At 41.2% G+C, this 16,678-nt stretch overlaps 1 protein-coding gene across 4 annotated transcripts in view; it reads left to right on the forward strand.

Annotated features, from left to right (window-relative positions):
- Positions 1-853: 853 nt before the first annotated feature.
- LOC112221074 (GPI ethanolamine phosphate transferase 2) overlaps positions 854-16,678 on the forward strand; it is a 120,047-nt gene continuing 104,222 nt past the window's right edge. For 2 of the 4 annotated variants that reach the window (XR_006079568.1, XM_024383169.2), the window contains exons 1-2: positions 854-2,231; positions 2,472-2,677. Coding sequence is in view for 3 of the 4 variants with exons in the window: in XM_024383169.2 (XP_024238937.1) it covers positions 2,078-2,231; positions 2,472-2,677 (360 nt within the window). In the remaining variant the exon portion in view is untranslated. The remainder of the gene's footprint in view (positions 2,232-2,471; positions 2,678-16,678) is intronic. The other 2 variants (XM_024383167.2, XM_024383166.2) reach the window with 2 other exon arrangements.

Here is a 16,678-nt window from a genome sequence, read left to right on the forward strand (position 1 = left end):
GCAGTGCCTTAGATCGCTGCACCTCTCAGGAGGCCCATAACTGATATATCCTAACATGACTTTGTTGGGTAAAGACTCTGACTCAAAACTCTAAAAGACAGTGACTCTATTTCACAAACGCTCACCACCGGGTCTGCATCGCACCAAACGGCAGGCATCACAAACACCAGGAATATTCTACTTCAATTGCTCCACCTACAAACGTAACACGACCTCAGAAATCACTCCTTTCAATGGTGCCTTGTTCCTAAGAGCAAAGCACGCAACAGATCTTGACCCAAGTTGGGTGACATGTAGTGCCTGCTCCCTCTGGTCAGAGGAAACACAAACAAATATCACAAGTCCACTACAGGTTACCTTCACTGATTCAACTGCACCCAACGCCTTTCCCACCCATCCTGAAACCACAAATGAATCTGCCAAAAGGCAAGGATCCACTTTCTCCAAAATTGTCACTCCTACTGGACCAGATTCTTCTTTATCATGTCCATTGATCCCTGGCTCGGGTTCCGAGCTCTTCACCACATCTTCCACCTCACTTAACTCGCCCTCATTCACTTCCATTTCACCTCCAGAACTTGGTCTGGCGCTCGGCTCACTCTGTTTGCACTTGACACCAATCTTCTTTGAAACCCCATCTCCATTTTTATTGCCATATTCCTCAAATTCAAATCCAACCTCTGCTTTCCTCATTCTCTTCGATCTCTTCTTCCACTTTTCCCCCTCCATTCCTTCTCAGAAATCCATCTTTCTGTGTCCCTGTCACAATATTCCTCTTCTCCTGGTTTTGCTTGCGGCCCGGTGTCATCTGAGTTAACGCCATCTCATAATCATCCTGCTCACCTCGAAAACGTGTCTTCTCCGGGCACTGACATTATGAGAGCATGAGCCTTCTATCCGATTGAGGGAAAAGGTTTCATTATGGCTATGTTGTTGCTACAGTGGCTCAAGAGGGACAAACAACAGTAATATTGCTGCTTTTTTCTGTTCTTTTAAGCAAAGAGAGTATGGGAGTATGCAAGTGCAGAAGTTTAGCTTCTGGGTACATACTCTTTAGGAAGTATGCAAGTGCAGAAGTTCGCTTCGCCTAGCTAAGTTCTGAAAGGAGCAAACTGAACCTATTTATGCGGGCGCCTTTACTGTTGAAAAGTGATATCCCAAGTATAAATACAGTAAAGTACACACACTAAAGGGTAAAAAAATCTAAAGAGGAAAGGCCCACCCCCCCCACTTGTGCTGTGTCATGAGGATTCCTGGATTCGCTATTGAGATGTGACTTTTACTAAATACATCAGGTGATAAATGAGCTGAAAAGGAGACAGGAGTAGGACATTAAGGTTAGAATTGGGGGAGGGAGCTGATTTTAGATTTGTACCCAGGGGAACCTTCACCTCAAAGCTTTGCAAAATAAATCATTACAGCAAACCACGAGCTGTTTTATGTTGTATCCAAAAAGGTTGGCCTAGCTACTGTATTTTACCCAAAAATCTCTATTTTGACCATTCAGCTTATCACAAACATGTAATACATTTAACTTGTCTTTATTTTAAAAAATCACAAATATCGACAATAGCTTGAATCTTTTCCAAACATGTTTCAGTCAATGATGTGTATATAAATCATTGGTTGTGTATATAAATCATTGGACGTATTGTGATTATTCTCGAAGTTTACACAAATTTCATGTACATTTTTTGACTGCTTCGACTACCCGTAGCTGGTTTAAACCAACACGGACATGAGTCAAAACACCAGTTGATAGCTTCAGCTCCTGAAATAATTTTTCAACTGGTGTAAACACATGTTTTGCAGTGGTGATGAATATTCCACAAAATGTTTTGTTTGTTATTGTAAAGAAAAAATACTTTTGCAAAATTGGGGCGAGTTAGCGAACTAGTCGGTGAGAGAGCCATTCATGACAGCAAGCTAACTGCTAGCAAGCAAGCTCTAGCTAGCTAACGTTAGCTATCAGTGTAGCTAGTGCAAGAGTCAGAGGATTAATTCAAAGGCTGTTGTCAAGAAAACGTGTATCCTTTCATATCATAGTAGTCAGCTAGCAAGCCAGCCAGTCAGCAAAATGAGGATACGTTCGTCTGTTTTTGCCTGTTTTTGTCTCATACTGGAGGTATTAGGCATTGCCTTGTTTCTTAGGGGATTTTTCCCAGTCCCTATCAAATCTTCTTTTTCATCGAAGAGCAAGTTGTCAGATGTTCCGCCTGAACCCTTTACCGGTGTGTTGTGTTGACATTATCTAGCTATACTCCCAATTAGTGTGATATTGTTATACTATGCTCTCAGCTAGCTATGTTGATGTTGTGCATTGGATAGCTAGCTAGGTAATTGCTTGAATGACAAGGTAATACAGTCATTATTTTACACACCGAATAAATGCTATCCTACCCATTTGTTCCTCAGTGTTGTCTACAATGGCTATAATGTGTTGGTAACTGGCATTTTCTTTGGCATTGCAGGAAGATCCCTCAACTCCTCCAAAGTCCCGGACGCCCTTTTCAAGAGAGTAGTGATAGTGTTGATTGATGCTCTCAGGGAGGACTTTGTGTTTGGTCCAAATGGGAGAAAATATATGCCTTACATCAGGCACTTGGTGGAGAGGGGCTCCACACACAGCTTTGTGGCCAAGGCAAGACCTCCTACAGTTACAATGCCCAGAATCAAGGTAAGAATGTGAAACGCCACCATAACTAACTCTAATTTAGGGTTCAGGGTTTCAATTCTCGGGCCGACTCTTTTCTCTCTATATCAATGATGTCGCTCTTGCTGCTGGTGATTCTCTGATCCATCTCTATGCAGACGACACCATTCTGTATACATCTGGCCCTTCTTTGGACACTGCTAACAAACCTCCAAACGAGCTTCAACGCCGTACAACACTCCTTCCATGGCCTCCAACTGCTTTTAAATGCTAGTAAAACTAAGTGCATACTCTACAACCGATTGCTGCCTGCACCATCCCCCCGACTAGCATCACTACTCTGGACGGTACTGACATAGAATATGTGGACAACTACAAATACTTAGGTGTCTGGTTAGACTGTAAACTCTCCTTCCAGACTCACATTAAGCATCTCCAATCCAAAATTAAACCTAGAATCGGCTTCCTATCGGCTTCCTTCGCAACAAAGCTTCCTTCACTCATGCCGCCCAACATACCCTCGTACAACTGACTATCCTACCGATCCTTGACTTCGGCGATGTCCTTTACAAATTAGCCTCCAACACTCTACTCAGCAAACTGGATGTAGTCTGTCACAGTGTCATCTGTTATATCACCGAAGCCCCATAAACTACCCACCACTGCAACCTGTATGCTCTCGTTGGCTGGCCCTCACTACATATCTGTCGCCAAACCCACTGGCTCCAGGTCATCTATAAGTCTTTGCTAGGTAAAGCCCTGCCTTATCTCAGCTCACTGGTCACCATAGCAACACCCACCTGTAGCACGCGCTCCAGCAGGTATATTGCACTGGTCATTCCCAAAGCCAACACTTACTTTGGCTGCCTTTCCTTCCAGTTCTCTGCTGCCAATGACTAGAAAGAATTGCAAAAATCTCTGAAGCTGGAGTCCTCTCTAATTTTAAGCATCAGCTGTCAGAGCAGCTTACCGATGGCTGTGTACAGGTACAGTGAAACTGTAAATAGCACACCCGACTACCCCATCCCCATATTATTACTTAGCGTCTTGTGCCCCCAGTATCTCTACTTGCACATCATCATCTGCACATCTATCACTCCAGTATTAATGCTAAATTGTAATTATTTTTGCATCTATAGCCTATTTATTGCCTACCTCCCTACTCTTCTACATTTGCATACACTGTACATAGATATTTATATTTGTCTTTTCTTTTGTGTTATTGTATGTTTGTTTGTATGTAACTCTGTTGTTTTTGTCACACTGCTTTGCTTTATCTTGGCCAGGTCACAGTTGTAAATGGGAACTTTTTCTCAACTGGCTTACCTGGTTAAATAAAAAAAATACAAATAAATTGTGGTATGGGAATTATAGCCCTTTAGAACTTAATTGTAGAATAGATAACTCCCTCACTCACGATATTGCGATATTTTCTACGGTGAATATGTTGCTTTGTGATTGTGACACAGTCAGGTATACCTTTCATTGGTTGTCATATGTTCAGTGTTTAACCTTGCATGATGATTGTTCACCCACCCAACTGGGCTCAGTTTCTATTGATTCATTGATTGAGTTGTAAACCATTATGAACTCTGTCAGCAGGCCAAACACAAAAGTCCTAAAATGTTTTTTTTTCTAATTCAAAATGTGAGCCCGTGTGAACTGATGTCATTTTAGAGAACTAACCCAAGTGATTTGCTGTATTGATTAAAGGTAGACTCAGCGATATGATGCAAAAAAGTAAACAGCATAGTGGGTCAATTTCCACAACAGTGTGAGGCTCAAAGCTGGGGAACTCAGTCCGTCTTTCATCTTACTCTTGAAAGTTGCATACCTTAGAGAGCTATTTTTAACTTGTCAGAAATGTCCAGCTCATCTAGCCCATGTCAGTTAACATTTTATAGCTATGTTTTTATTGCCCATAGATTTTGTTGTAATGTTTGAGTAACTCATATCACACGAGTACACATTAGACGTGACAAAATGTATTGAATTGCAAAAAAAAAGCTTTAAAACGGCAACATTTTCTCCTTACCCCATGCCAAAAATTGTATAATTGCAGGAAATAAGCTTTAAACCTGCAAAATGTTCTGTCCGCCAACAAGGTGGATGTGAACAGTTTGTGTATTTGTATTTATTATGGACTCTTCCTGGGGTCCAGCAAAATTAAGGCAGTTTATACAATTTTAAAAACATTACATTCAGACTGTGTGCCCTCAGGCCCCTACTCCACCACTACCACATATATATACAGTACATTCCATGTGTACGTGTGTGTATAGTGCGTATGCTATCGTGTGTTTGTATGCCTATGTTTGTGTTGCTTCTTAGTCCCCGCTGTTCCATAAGGTGTAAATGACCTCAGGTTGGTTTCTAAATAGCGATGGCGATTGTCTTTAATTTGAGTGATAGCTTAACCTTCAAATCCATGAATTCATGTGAGGCCAGAGATGTTTATGGGAGGAGCGCCTCATTTCTTTGTCTTTCTAGCCACCGTAGTCTGAAAATGACAGCTGGGTTAAGTCCCAACATGAACATCGATACTAAACCAGAGATACTGATCTGTTATAAGCAATCGATTTTGTGAGATCGTGATGACTATACATTTTAATACTAATATCACCAATTTGAGGTAAAAAGGATGTGTATTTCCTTTAATTGTTGTGGGGTAAAAACGTTAAGTCTCTAGTAACATGTCCTGTTCACCATAGGGAAATTAGCATAATTAAGCAATAATGCCCGAGGGGGTGTGGTATATGGCTAATATACCACAACTAAGGGCTGTTCTTATGCACAACGCAATGCAGATTGCCTGGATACAGCCCTTAGTGATGGTATATTGGCCATATACCACAAACCCAGAGGTGCCTTATTGCTATTATAAACTGGTTACCAATGTAATTAGAGTATTAAGAATAAAAGTTTAGTTTTTCCCATGGTATAGGGTCTGATATACCACGACTGTCAGCCAATCAGAATTCAGGGCCCAAACCACCATTTAAATAATTAATAATGTCAAACTAATTAAAGATTTAGGATGATAGTAAATTAAGCACTCTCGCAGATTTTTACGACAATTACATATATTTCTCACTACTTTAACCATGGAGTTTAAAAATGTTCCTAAACACAATTTAACCAACCGCTCTAGACTAGAGCTTCCGTAGTGACTGTGTAGCAGCCTGAACCTTTGACATCTCTCGTATTAGTCACCACTTAGGTCATTAAATCTATAGGTTATGTGGTTCAAAGAGACACAGAAAAGTTGTACTCTACCACCTTATTCTGAAGACATTTGACATTTACATTACTCTACTTTAAAATGTCAACATGGATCTAGCACCAAGTAGGCTAATTAGACCTAATAGATAATTTCTAGATTTTCAATGTAAACTTTGATTCAAACAGCTGCCACAAATAGCCTACACTGAATAAGCAGTAAAGAAGAATCAGCTTCTGCTTTGAGACGTTCTCATTCCTACCAGAAGATGGCAGTGCAAGATTGCAGTCATGGAATACTGCGTCTTCCCAAATCACTGCAGTGCACCCAATCAACTGGTATGACACAGCCAACTAACTCAAATCAGAATCACCCAGAGAACCAGCCCATTCATTAGGAGTACACCAGCCAGCCTCTGGCTGTCTGACAGGAACAATCCCAGAAAAGGCTGTTTGGGGAAGGATGTAATTGAGAGAATCGTTGAGGAAAATAAATATTTCATTGGATATACAGTTCCAGTCAAAACTACTCATTCCAGCGTTTTTCTTTATTTTTACTATTTTCTACATTGTAGAATAATAGTGAAGACATCAAAACTATGAAATAACACACATGGATTCATGTAGTGACCAAAAAAGTGTTAAACAAATCAAACTATATTTGAGAGTCTTCAAAGTAGCCATCATTTGCCTTGAAGACAGCTTTGCACACTCTTGGCATTCTCTCAACCACCTTCATGAGATAGTCACCTGGAATGTTTTTCCATTAACAGGTGTGCCTTGTTAAAAGTTAATTTGTGGAATGTCTTTCTTTCTTAAAATGTTTGAGGCAGCTGTGTTGTATCAAGGTAGGGGTGGTATACAGAACATAGCCCTATTTGGTAAAAGACCAAGACCATATTATGGCAACAACAGCTCAAATAAGCAAAGAGAAACGATAGTGCATCATTACTTTAAGACATGAAGGTCAGTCAATCAGGAACATTTCAAGAACTGAAAGTTTCTTCAAGTGCAGTCGCAAAAACCATCAAGTGCTATGATGAAACTGGCTCTCATGAGGACCGCCACAGGAAAGGAAGACCCAGAGTTACCTCTGCTGCAGTTCATTAGAGTTAACTGCACCTCAGATTGCAGCCCAAGTAAATGCTTCATAGAGTTCAACAGACACATCTCAACATCAACTGTTCAGAGGAGACTGCGTGAATCAGGCCTTCATGGTCGAATTGCTGCAAAGAAACCACTACTAAAGGACACCAATAAGAAGAATATACTTGTTTGAGCCAAGAAACACGAGCAATGGACATTAGACCGGTGGAAATCTGTCGTTTGGTCTGACGAGAGAAAATGTGAGATTTTTGGTTCCAACCGCTGTGTCTTTGTGAGACGCAGAGTAGGTGAACGGATGATCTCCACATTTGTGGTTCCCAGCATAAAAGCATGGAGGTGTAATGGTGTGGGGGTGCTTTGCTAGTGACACTTTCAGTGATTTATTTAGAATTCAAGGCACACCTAACCAGCATGGCTTCCACAGCATTATGCAGCGATACGCCATCCCATCTGGTTTGCGCTTAGCGTGACTATCATTTGTTTTTCAACAGGGCAATGACCCAACACACCTCCAGGCTGTGTAAGGGCTATTTGACCAAGGAGAGTGATGGAGGGCTGCATCAGATGGCCTGGCCTCCACAATCACCTGACCTCAAACCAATTGAGATGGTTTGGGATGAGTTGGGCGGCAGAGTGAAGGAAAAGCAGCCAACAAGTGCTCAGCATATGTGGGAACTCCTTCAAGAATGTTGGAAAAGCATTGCAGGTGAAGCTGGTTGAGAGAGTTCCAAGAGTGTGCAAAGCTGGCAACAAGGCAAAGGGTAGCTATATATTTTGATTGTTTAACTTTTTTTTCTGGTTACTACATGATTCCATGTGTTATTTTGTAGTTTTCTTGTCTTTGACATTATTCTACAATGTAGAAAATAGTTAAAATAAAGAAAAACCCTTGAATGAGTAGGTGTGCCCAAACTTTTGACTGGTACTGTACATATTGCCAGAATTGTACTCTGGGTAGAGCTGCTCTTGTGTTGAGGCACATAGGAAAGGCTTTTGTGGCCCAGTTTCCTGTTGTTGATAATAGGCATACACTCACACAGGCCCATTCCAATTAGTTTCCCTGGATTATTTTCACTTCTCCTACCCACTTAAGTGATAAGAGAAAGTATTTTCAGGACAGAATAATGCCTTTGCAGGTAAAGCAACGGTGTGTTCAGAAATCACCCAATCAGAGTTGAGAAGACCTTTGCAGAAAGGGAGTTCTCTTATGAGTTAGATTGTATATGGTTTATTCCTTTGACAAAGGTGAAATTGGGGCCATTTGAAAAAAATATGGTTGTCGAGGTAAAGACCAAGCCTGTATTTTTGGCTCTGTCTATTTTTGGATGTCTTTCTCAGGGTCGGCATACTTTACTGGCTATGCTGTCCCAAATACTGCAGTTCGTAGTGTGTGATCCAGACTTAATAACAATGAAATGAGGTGAAGCCTATGTTATTAAGCGAAGACCAGTGAGTGAACACAAGCTCATCACAGGACTAGTGGTACTTGATGATTCCCTGATGATAAATGTTTGCCACTGCACTCATCATCAACAATGATCCTTTTGCTCATTGCTTTGGTCCAGAAATTGAAAAATTGAAGTTAATCTCTACTTATCAGGGACGAACACTTTCACACATGCCCTCAGGTTGCACTGTTAAAAACACTTGTGTGAAGGAAATATTTAGTTTATTTTTCTCAGATTGACAACTTGCTCTACACATGCACAAATTGAACTCATTAGCATTCCAAAGACTTGTCCGTTCCCAGTAGGACATTTCTGCTTCTGAAGAATTACCTCTCAGCTCTAGCTCTGCCTTTCCCATCCATATCCGTTCATTGGAATGGACACATAGGAAAACGTTTTTGTTGCCGGTGTATAATTTCTAAACCGTCAGTTTCACTGTAACAAGAACATACTGCTAGGAGAAAGATGTTTTGGTGAGGGAAGAAAGAGTAAAGGAATTCGGTAGACTTCTTCCAAATTAAATGTCTTGCCTGAATAGGCCTATGTGTTACAGTAAAGGGAATTAGGCTATCACACCATGTATAGTAAATGGCTATCCTCTCTCAACATTTAGACAAGGCATCTCTAAATTTCCAGGAGTGGCACGTTAAATTGAGAATCTTCATTAAGCATGTTTAATGTCAAATCAAACTTTATTTGTCACATGTGCCGAATGCAACATATCTAGCTAGACCTTACCGCTTACTTACAAGTCCTTAATCAACAGTGCAGTTCAAGAAAGAGTTCAACTAAATTATAGAAAGTAACACAATAAAATAACAATAACGAGGCTATATACAGGGGGTACCGAGTCAATGTGGGGGGGTACAGGTTAGTGAAGGTAATTTGTACATGTAGGTTGGGGTGAAGTGACTATGCATATAGATAACAAACAGCGAGTAGCAGCAGTGTAAGTATCCAGTTGTGTAGGCTTACTCTGGGTATGGGAAACCGGGCCGAAATCGTGTCGACCTGTCTGCTCATGATGACCCTAAATTGCAAGGATTTGCAGCATTTGGATACATCCACCTGTGAAATGCCAATCAGGATCATTGGGTTTATGAGAAAGATGTTTTGACAAATCAATCAATAAATCAGACATTAGCCTTTTTTATTCCATTATAACAGGAAGAATGAGGAGTTTCTTTCAGTTCTGCTTTAGATCCATTATACATTTTCATCTCAATGTACCTTTCCCTTGAATGTTGTGTCCACCCATAGTGATGTGTGTGTGTGTGTGTGGGGGGGGTTAGTCATCCTCTTCAGTAAATAATGAAGATGACAGTTGCTCAGGGAGGAGGATATAAACTCAGCAAAAAAATAAACGTCCTCTCACTGTCAACTGCATTTATTTTCAGCAAACTTAACGTGTTAATATTTGTATGAACATAACAAGATTCAACAACTGAGACATAAACTGAACAAGTTCCACAAACAGAAATGGACAAAGGGGGGGTCAAAAGTAACAGTCAGTTTCTGGTGTGGCCACCAGCTGCATAAAGTACTGCAGTGCATCTCCGCTTCATGGACTGCATCAGATTTGCCAGTTATTGCTGTGAGATGTTACCCCACTCTTCCACCAAGGCACCTGCAAGTTCCCTGGACATTTCTGGGGGGAATGGCCCTAGCTCTCCCCCTCCGATCCAACAGGTCACAGACGTGCTCAATGGGATTGAGATCCGGGCTCTTCGCTGGCCATGGCAGAACACTGACATTCCTGTCTTGCGGGAAATCACTCACAGAATCGAGCAGTATGGCTGGTGGCATTGTCATGCTGAAGGGTCATGTCAGGATGAGCTTGCAGGAAGGGTACCACATGAGGGAGGAGGATGTCTTCCCTGTAACGCACAGTGTTGAGATTGCCTGCAATGACAAGCTCAGTCCGATGATGCTGTGACACACCGCCCCAGACCACGACGGACCCTCCACCTCCAAATCGACCCCGCTCCAGAGTACAGGCCTCGGTGTAACGCTCATTCCTTCAACAATAAACGAGAATCCAACCATCACCCTCGGTGAGACAAAACCGCAACTCGTCAGTGAAGAGCACTTTTTTGCCAGTCCTGTCTGGTCCAGTGATGGTGGGTTTGTGCCCATAGGCAACGTTGTAGCTGGTGATGTCTGGTGAAGACCTCCTTACAACAGGCCTACAAGCCCTCAGTCCCCAGCCTCTCTCCAGCCTATTGCGGAGAGTCTGAGCACTGATGGAGGTAGTGTGCGTTCCCGGTGTAACTCGGGCAGCTGTTGTTGCCATCCTCTACATGTCCCGCAGGTGTGATGTTCGGATGTACCGATCCTGTGCAGGTGTTGTTACACGTGGTCTGCCTCTGCGAGGACGATCAGCTGTCCGTCCTGTCTCCCTGAAGCGCTGTCTTAGATGTCTCACAGTACGTATATTGCAAAGTATTGCCCTGGCCACATCTGCAGTTCTCATGCCTCCTTGCAGCCCGCCTAAGGCACGTTCACGCAGCTGAGCAGGGACCCTGGGCATCTTTCTTTTGGTGTTTTTCAGAGTAGGTAGAAAGGCATCGTTATTGTCCTAAGTTTTCATAACTGTGACCTTAATTGCCTACTGTCTGTAAACTGTTAGTATCTTAACGACTTTTCCACAGGTGCATGTTCATTCATTGTTTATGGTTCATTGAAAAAGCATGGGAAACAGTGTTTAAACCCTTTACGATGAAGATCTGGGAAGTCATTAGAATTTTTACAAATTATCTTTGAAAGGTCCTGAAAAAGGGAAGTTTATTTTTCTGCTGAGTTTAGAATATTCGTTTCTAGACAATATGTAGGACTAAAATAAAATGCCCTGGGAAAAGAACAAAGCAATCAGATAATCTGCATTACTAAGACTCTGGGGAAAAGTATAATAAGCCTGCTGATGTAAAGGCACCAGTGGTGTCCATTTTAGGACATGCTCATATCTCTGTCCTCATTTGTAATGAACCTAGCTTATTTTAATGTTTGTATTTTTTTTTAAATTTAACCTTTATTTAACTCGGCAAGTCAGTTAAGAACACATTCTTATTTACAATGACGGCCTCCCAAAGAACATTGGGTTAACTGCCTTGTTTAGGGGCAGGACGACAGATTTTTACCTTGTCAGCTCGGGGATTTGATCCAGCAACCTTTCGGTTACTAGTCCAACGCTCTAACCACTAGGCTACCTGCCTCCCCCATTATAATTCTTATGCAATGCTAGTTGCATTTTTGAGGCCCTCCTTAGTGCTAAGTCTCAATAATGCATTTTGCGTTTCAGCGTGTTCCCTGAACATACTAGTGATGATTACTTTGTTTCTGACACAGACTAATATGCTTCTGTGTCTGGTCCTTGCTTCTTCCAGAGCTCAGACAAGGCTTCCCTTGGTTTCCTATGTTCCTCCACCAGGCCCCAACATTAGATCTTCTCTCCATCGAATCCAATGCTCAACAAACATATTTATTTTGCCTGCCAGTCACATCCTATGCAGGAGAAGGAGTCGCCTCAACATTGGGAGGCTGTGTTTCCCCAGCCTCCCAATGATGAAATCGGTAGAAACCCTGCTTGATACAAGCTTTTCTCCTGCATCTGAGTGTTTTCCCACCACATCTAAGAACAAGGCGGAGCAGTCTTCAACTGAGTTCTCTCTCTCTCTCACAGATGGAGGGTTGTGTTGTGTGAGCAGAACCATCATGGATGGATAGACTGGTGTTGTCCCTAGAGCAGTGGTTTTCAACCTACAGGTGGTCCACATTGTTTTATTTATTTTAGATTTTTGTCTTCCAAAGATAAAAGTTGGGAGTATTAATAGTATTCTAGGCAATTTTGCATAACTTTTCATAATGCTAAGGTTTTATAATAACAATAGGCCTTTAATTTGTTTCATTCACAAATGGCGGTCCCCGGAATAGAAATAGTTGGGAACTGCTGCTCTAGGTTTTGTGTAGAGAGCCTGCTTAAGATCAAAAGTCAAGTGTTGATCTAAAGTTTCTGCTGACTTTGGAAATGTAGGCCTAGCTTGAAAATGAATAAGTTGGCTCCAATCAGGGTTTGACTCTGTGGCAGAGTAGTGATCTAAAGATATCCATTTGGACCACTTTGGGGTTCTGAATAGTAGATCATTCAGCTTTCGAAAAATGCTAGCACTGTAGTTTTAACAATTGCTTCCATGAACAAATATTCTGGCTAGTATTCCAAGGTAAAGTAAATGGCTTTATCTGAGGTAGGCTATTTGTACTTTCAGCACACTGTAAATGTCAGCTTTAGGAGTTCCTTTTTCCTTGGATTGACAGTTTACCCCCCTTTTTAGTCTAGCTTTTGATCATGTTCGTGATGCAGTTGATAGGTAGGTGATTGTCAAGCGTATCACATCGATTCTTTATCACATCTTGTTCCTCTCATGATCTAACGACATGCAGCATTGAAGCGATATAATTTATTTTCAATGATGCCCTACCTCCTTTTGAAGTTTGTGTAAAAATACATCTCTTAAGAGAACCGAAGTGTCACTGGAGAGTAAAACTGGGGGAGTAGGGGGGCATTGTCCCCAGCCGCCGACTTCAAACGTATTTTTATTTTAATCTGGGGGAGTTTAAAAAACTGCATATCCATGATGACTTCCCAAACTAAAGCACCAAAATAATTTATTTCCGAAGACTTTAATGACTTGGGCAACAGCGTCATCAACTTTAAAATGGTGCCAGAGACAGATTTAGCAGACCTTTTTTCCCACTAGATAATAAAACACAATAGTACGAAAGATAAAATAATGATTAACAATTAGTGTTTGGTTTTAGTATTTTATTCACCACCGTATCTTCACATCTGTGTTTGGCTCACTGCCAACCGTCCCCCTAGGCTTGCTATTCTTTGGTCAATCCTTGAGTGGAGTTGTTTTGACAATTAGGCTAGTGTGAGATATGTTAGGCTAGAGTGCTAAGGTTTTCTGGCGGTGTTGAGTAGTATGCACTGAGTATGTGAATATAGGCAAGCATGCTTGCAGTCATTCAGACATTCTGCTGCTAAAATTAGGCCTAATTCCTTCAGTTTTGGCCTAGCCTAAATGTAGATAATTCTGGTAGTTTTGCTTGAATTCCAAATGCCAGCAGGCCCTCCCAACTACTGCTAGCTCCGCTGCACTAATGGACCAAAGCACCTGCACAACCATGTGGAGGAAAACAAATCATGGAATCCATCACGTGGTTTAGATTTCGCACCATTTTCTGCTTCCTTCTGTGAGGCTGACCGAAGGTTAATTGCCCCAGAATGCCTGATTGTGAGAAATCACAGTGATTATGCAAGGCGTTGCGGTGTGAAAACATGCTGATATGCATCGCATGTGACTGAGTAGTGAGATACTGCCAACAACATCCAGGCCTATGTGAGTTGCTTCATTGGCTTTAACTAGCTGAGGAGGACATAAAAGCATGTGATACAATGCTACTTGAATTGTTTATGGTACACAGTCATTCAGTGATTGTTTGGAACACAGTCTTATACCCATTTCCCATTGTAATTGCAGTAGCTCTGGTGTTAGCCTATTTCTACTGCAAATTACACTTGAGTAAATGTTGATGCTAGCGTAACGAAATAACATTGGTAGTCAGGGAGACAATGATTTTGACCTTTTCTATAACATTGATAGCAGTGTTGTAGTAATTGAGTATGGTCTTGAGACCACATGTTGAGTGTCTCCGTCTTGTTTCGGATACATTTGTACTCCGTCTCGGACAGTAAGGACCAGAGGTCGACCGATTATGATTTTTCAACGCCGATACCGATTAATCGGCCGATTTTAAATAATATTTGTAATAATGAATTTACAACAATACTGAATTAACACTTATTTTAACTTAATATAATACATCAATAAAATCAATTTAGCCTCAAGTAGATAATGAAACATGTTCAATTTGGTTTAAATAATGCAAAAACAAAGTGTTGGAGAAGAACGTAAAAGTGCAATAAGTGCTATGTAAGAAAGCTAACGTTTCAGTTCCTTGCTCAGAACATGAGAACATATGAAAGCTGGTGGTTCCTTTTAACATGAGTCTTCAATATTCCCAGGTAAGAAGTTTTAGGTTGTAGTTATTATAGGACTATTTCCCTCTATACCCTTTGTATTTCATTAACCTTTGACTATTGGATGTTCTTATAGGCACTTTAGTATTGCCAGTGTAACAGTATAGATTCCGTCCCTCTTCTCGCTCCTCCCTGGGCTCGAATCAACAACACAACGACAACAGCCACCACATCGAAGCAGCATTACCCATGCAGAGCAAGGGAAACAACAACCCCAAGGCTCAGAGCGAGTAAAGTTTGAAACGCTAATAGCGCGCGCTAAATAGCTAGCCATTTCACTTCGGTCACACCAGCCTCATCTCGGGAGTTGATAGGTTTGAAGTAATAAACAGCGCAATGCTTGACGCACAACGAAGAGCTGCTGATACTTAGATACTTGTTTGCGTGTATGCTCAGTCAGATTATATGCAACACAGGACACGCTAGATAATATCTAGTAATATCATAAACCATGTGTTTGTTTTTTATAAGATAAGTTTAATGTTAGCTAGCAACTTACCTTGGCTTACTGCATTTGCGTAACAGGCAGTCTCCTTGTGGAGTGCAACGAGAGAGAAGCAGGTCATTATTGCGTTGGGCTAGTTAACTGTAAGGTTGCAAGATTGGATCCCCTGAACTGACGAGGTGAAAATCTGTCGTTCTGCCCCTGAACGAGGCAGTTAACCCACCGTTCCTAGGCCGTCATTGAAAATAAGAATGTGTTCTTAACTGACTTGCCTAGCTAAATAAAGATGAAATAATTTTTTTAAAAATCGGCAAATCGTCGCCCAAAAATACCGATTTCCGATTGTTCTGAAAACTTGAAATCGGCCCTAATTAATCGGCCATTCCGATTAATCAGTCGACCTCTAGTAAGGACTCATAATTTCTTCCCGAGACCAGCAGAGTAAAACACTCATAGTTATCAGCTTTCATTCAGAGGGCGCATAAAAGTGCTTCTTCAGACCAAATATTTACTTATGTATTAAAACATGAATATCTTAATTAACAGCCTTTATTATAGACACGTTTGTGCACTGGCGAACCTATAGGTCTTCAGTGTGTGACAGGTTCATGATTCTGAAAGGACAGCAATCGTAATTCCAGCACACACTGTAGGAAAGTGCACTTTTTGTAAAGTATAAAGGGCCAGTGGTGCAGTGGAGGGTATACGCAGGTATAAGCCGTATACCCACTTTTGTTTGTGGGCATTGCGTATACTCACTTCTTAATCTCTACTGCATATCATGGTAGTGTAGTGGAGGTATATGATTTATCAATTATGTAGTACAATAGAGAAGTCATGCACAAAGTAGCCTACACAATCGCAAAGCCTGTGAAATATATTCAAATGCGCACTGCACACACAGCCTAGTTTCAGCGGAAAATCATCTGCAGGCAGCAAGTGTGCAGCTCTCAACTGGTTACCATACCAGCTCAATCGGTACCTGGTATGGTAGGAAAGATGTTTCAATTCATAAGATCTAACAGTAAATGCTAACAAAGGCAACAATGGGTATGCAAACCAGGTATTGAAAAAGTTTACTTCTAAGGGTTGGTTAGTAGGCTATTTGTGATGTGCAATTGTCATCATGTGCTGTTTGTAGGGAAGACGTGGATGGGCCTAGGTGGACAGAGGCCCACCCACTGGGGAGCTAGGCCCTGACAGGCCCACCCAATCAGATTGATGTGGTTTCAGCATTGTTGAAGACTTAGATGATCAAAGTTGTCTTCTTTAAAAAAAATGTTTTTTTAAAGTGAAAATCAGAAAGATCTATAGGAAAAAAAAAACTAAAAAACATTTTTCACACACGTGCCTTTTCTTCGCTGGGCGGGCCATTTGGGAACTTTTTGGCAAAATTAGAGTATACCCACTTCTCTAGGCACCACTGCATAGGGGTGATGGAAAGACAGCAGTCACACACAGCATGATGTTAAAGTATAAGCAGTCCATAGACTTGGACATAATTAGCCAGTAGGTCCCAATCATAAGAATACAAAAACACAACCATTAAGCATTATCCAATTGAAATGTACAACTATTACTTCCCATTCCAAAAACACTTTTCATGTTTAGCACACAGAGTAAACAGTGACTTAAAGTCTAACTGATAGTGTTTCAACTACTTTACAGATATGAAATAGAATAATATCATTATATCAGTAAAAAAT

This window comes from Oncorhynchus tshawytscha, linkage group LG21, assembly GCF_018296145.1.
Source record: "Oncorhynchus tshawytscha isolate Ot180627B linkage group LG21, Otsh_v2.0, whole genome shotgun sequence".
Classification (NCBI taxonomy): Eukaryota; Metazoa; Chordata; class Actinopteri; order Salmoniformes; family Salmonidae; genus Oncorhynchus; species Oncorhynchus tshawytscha.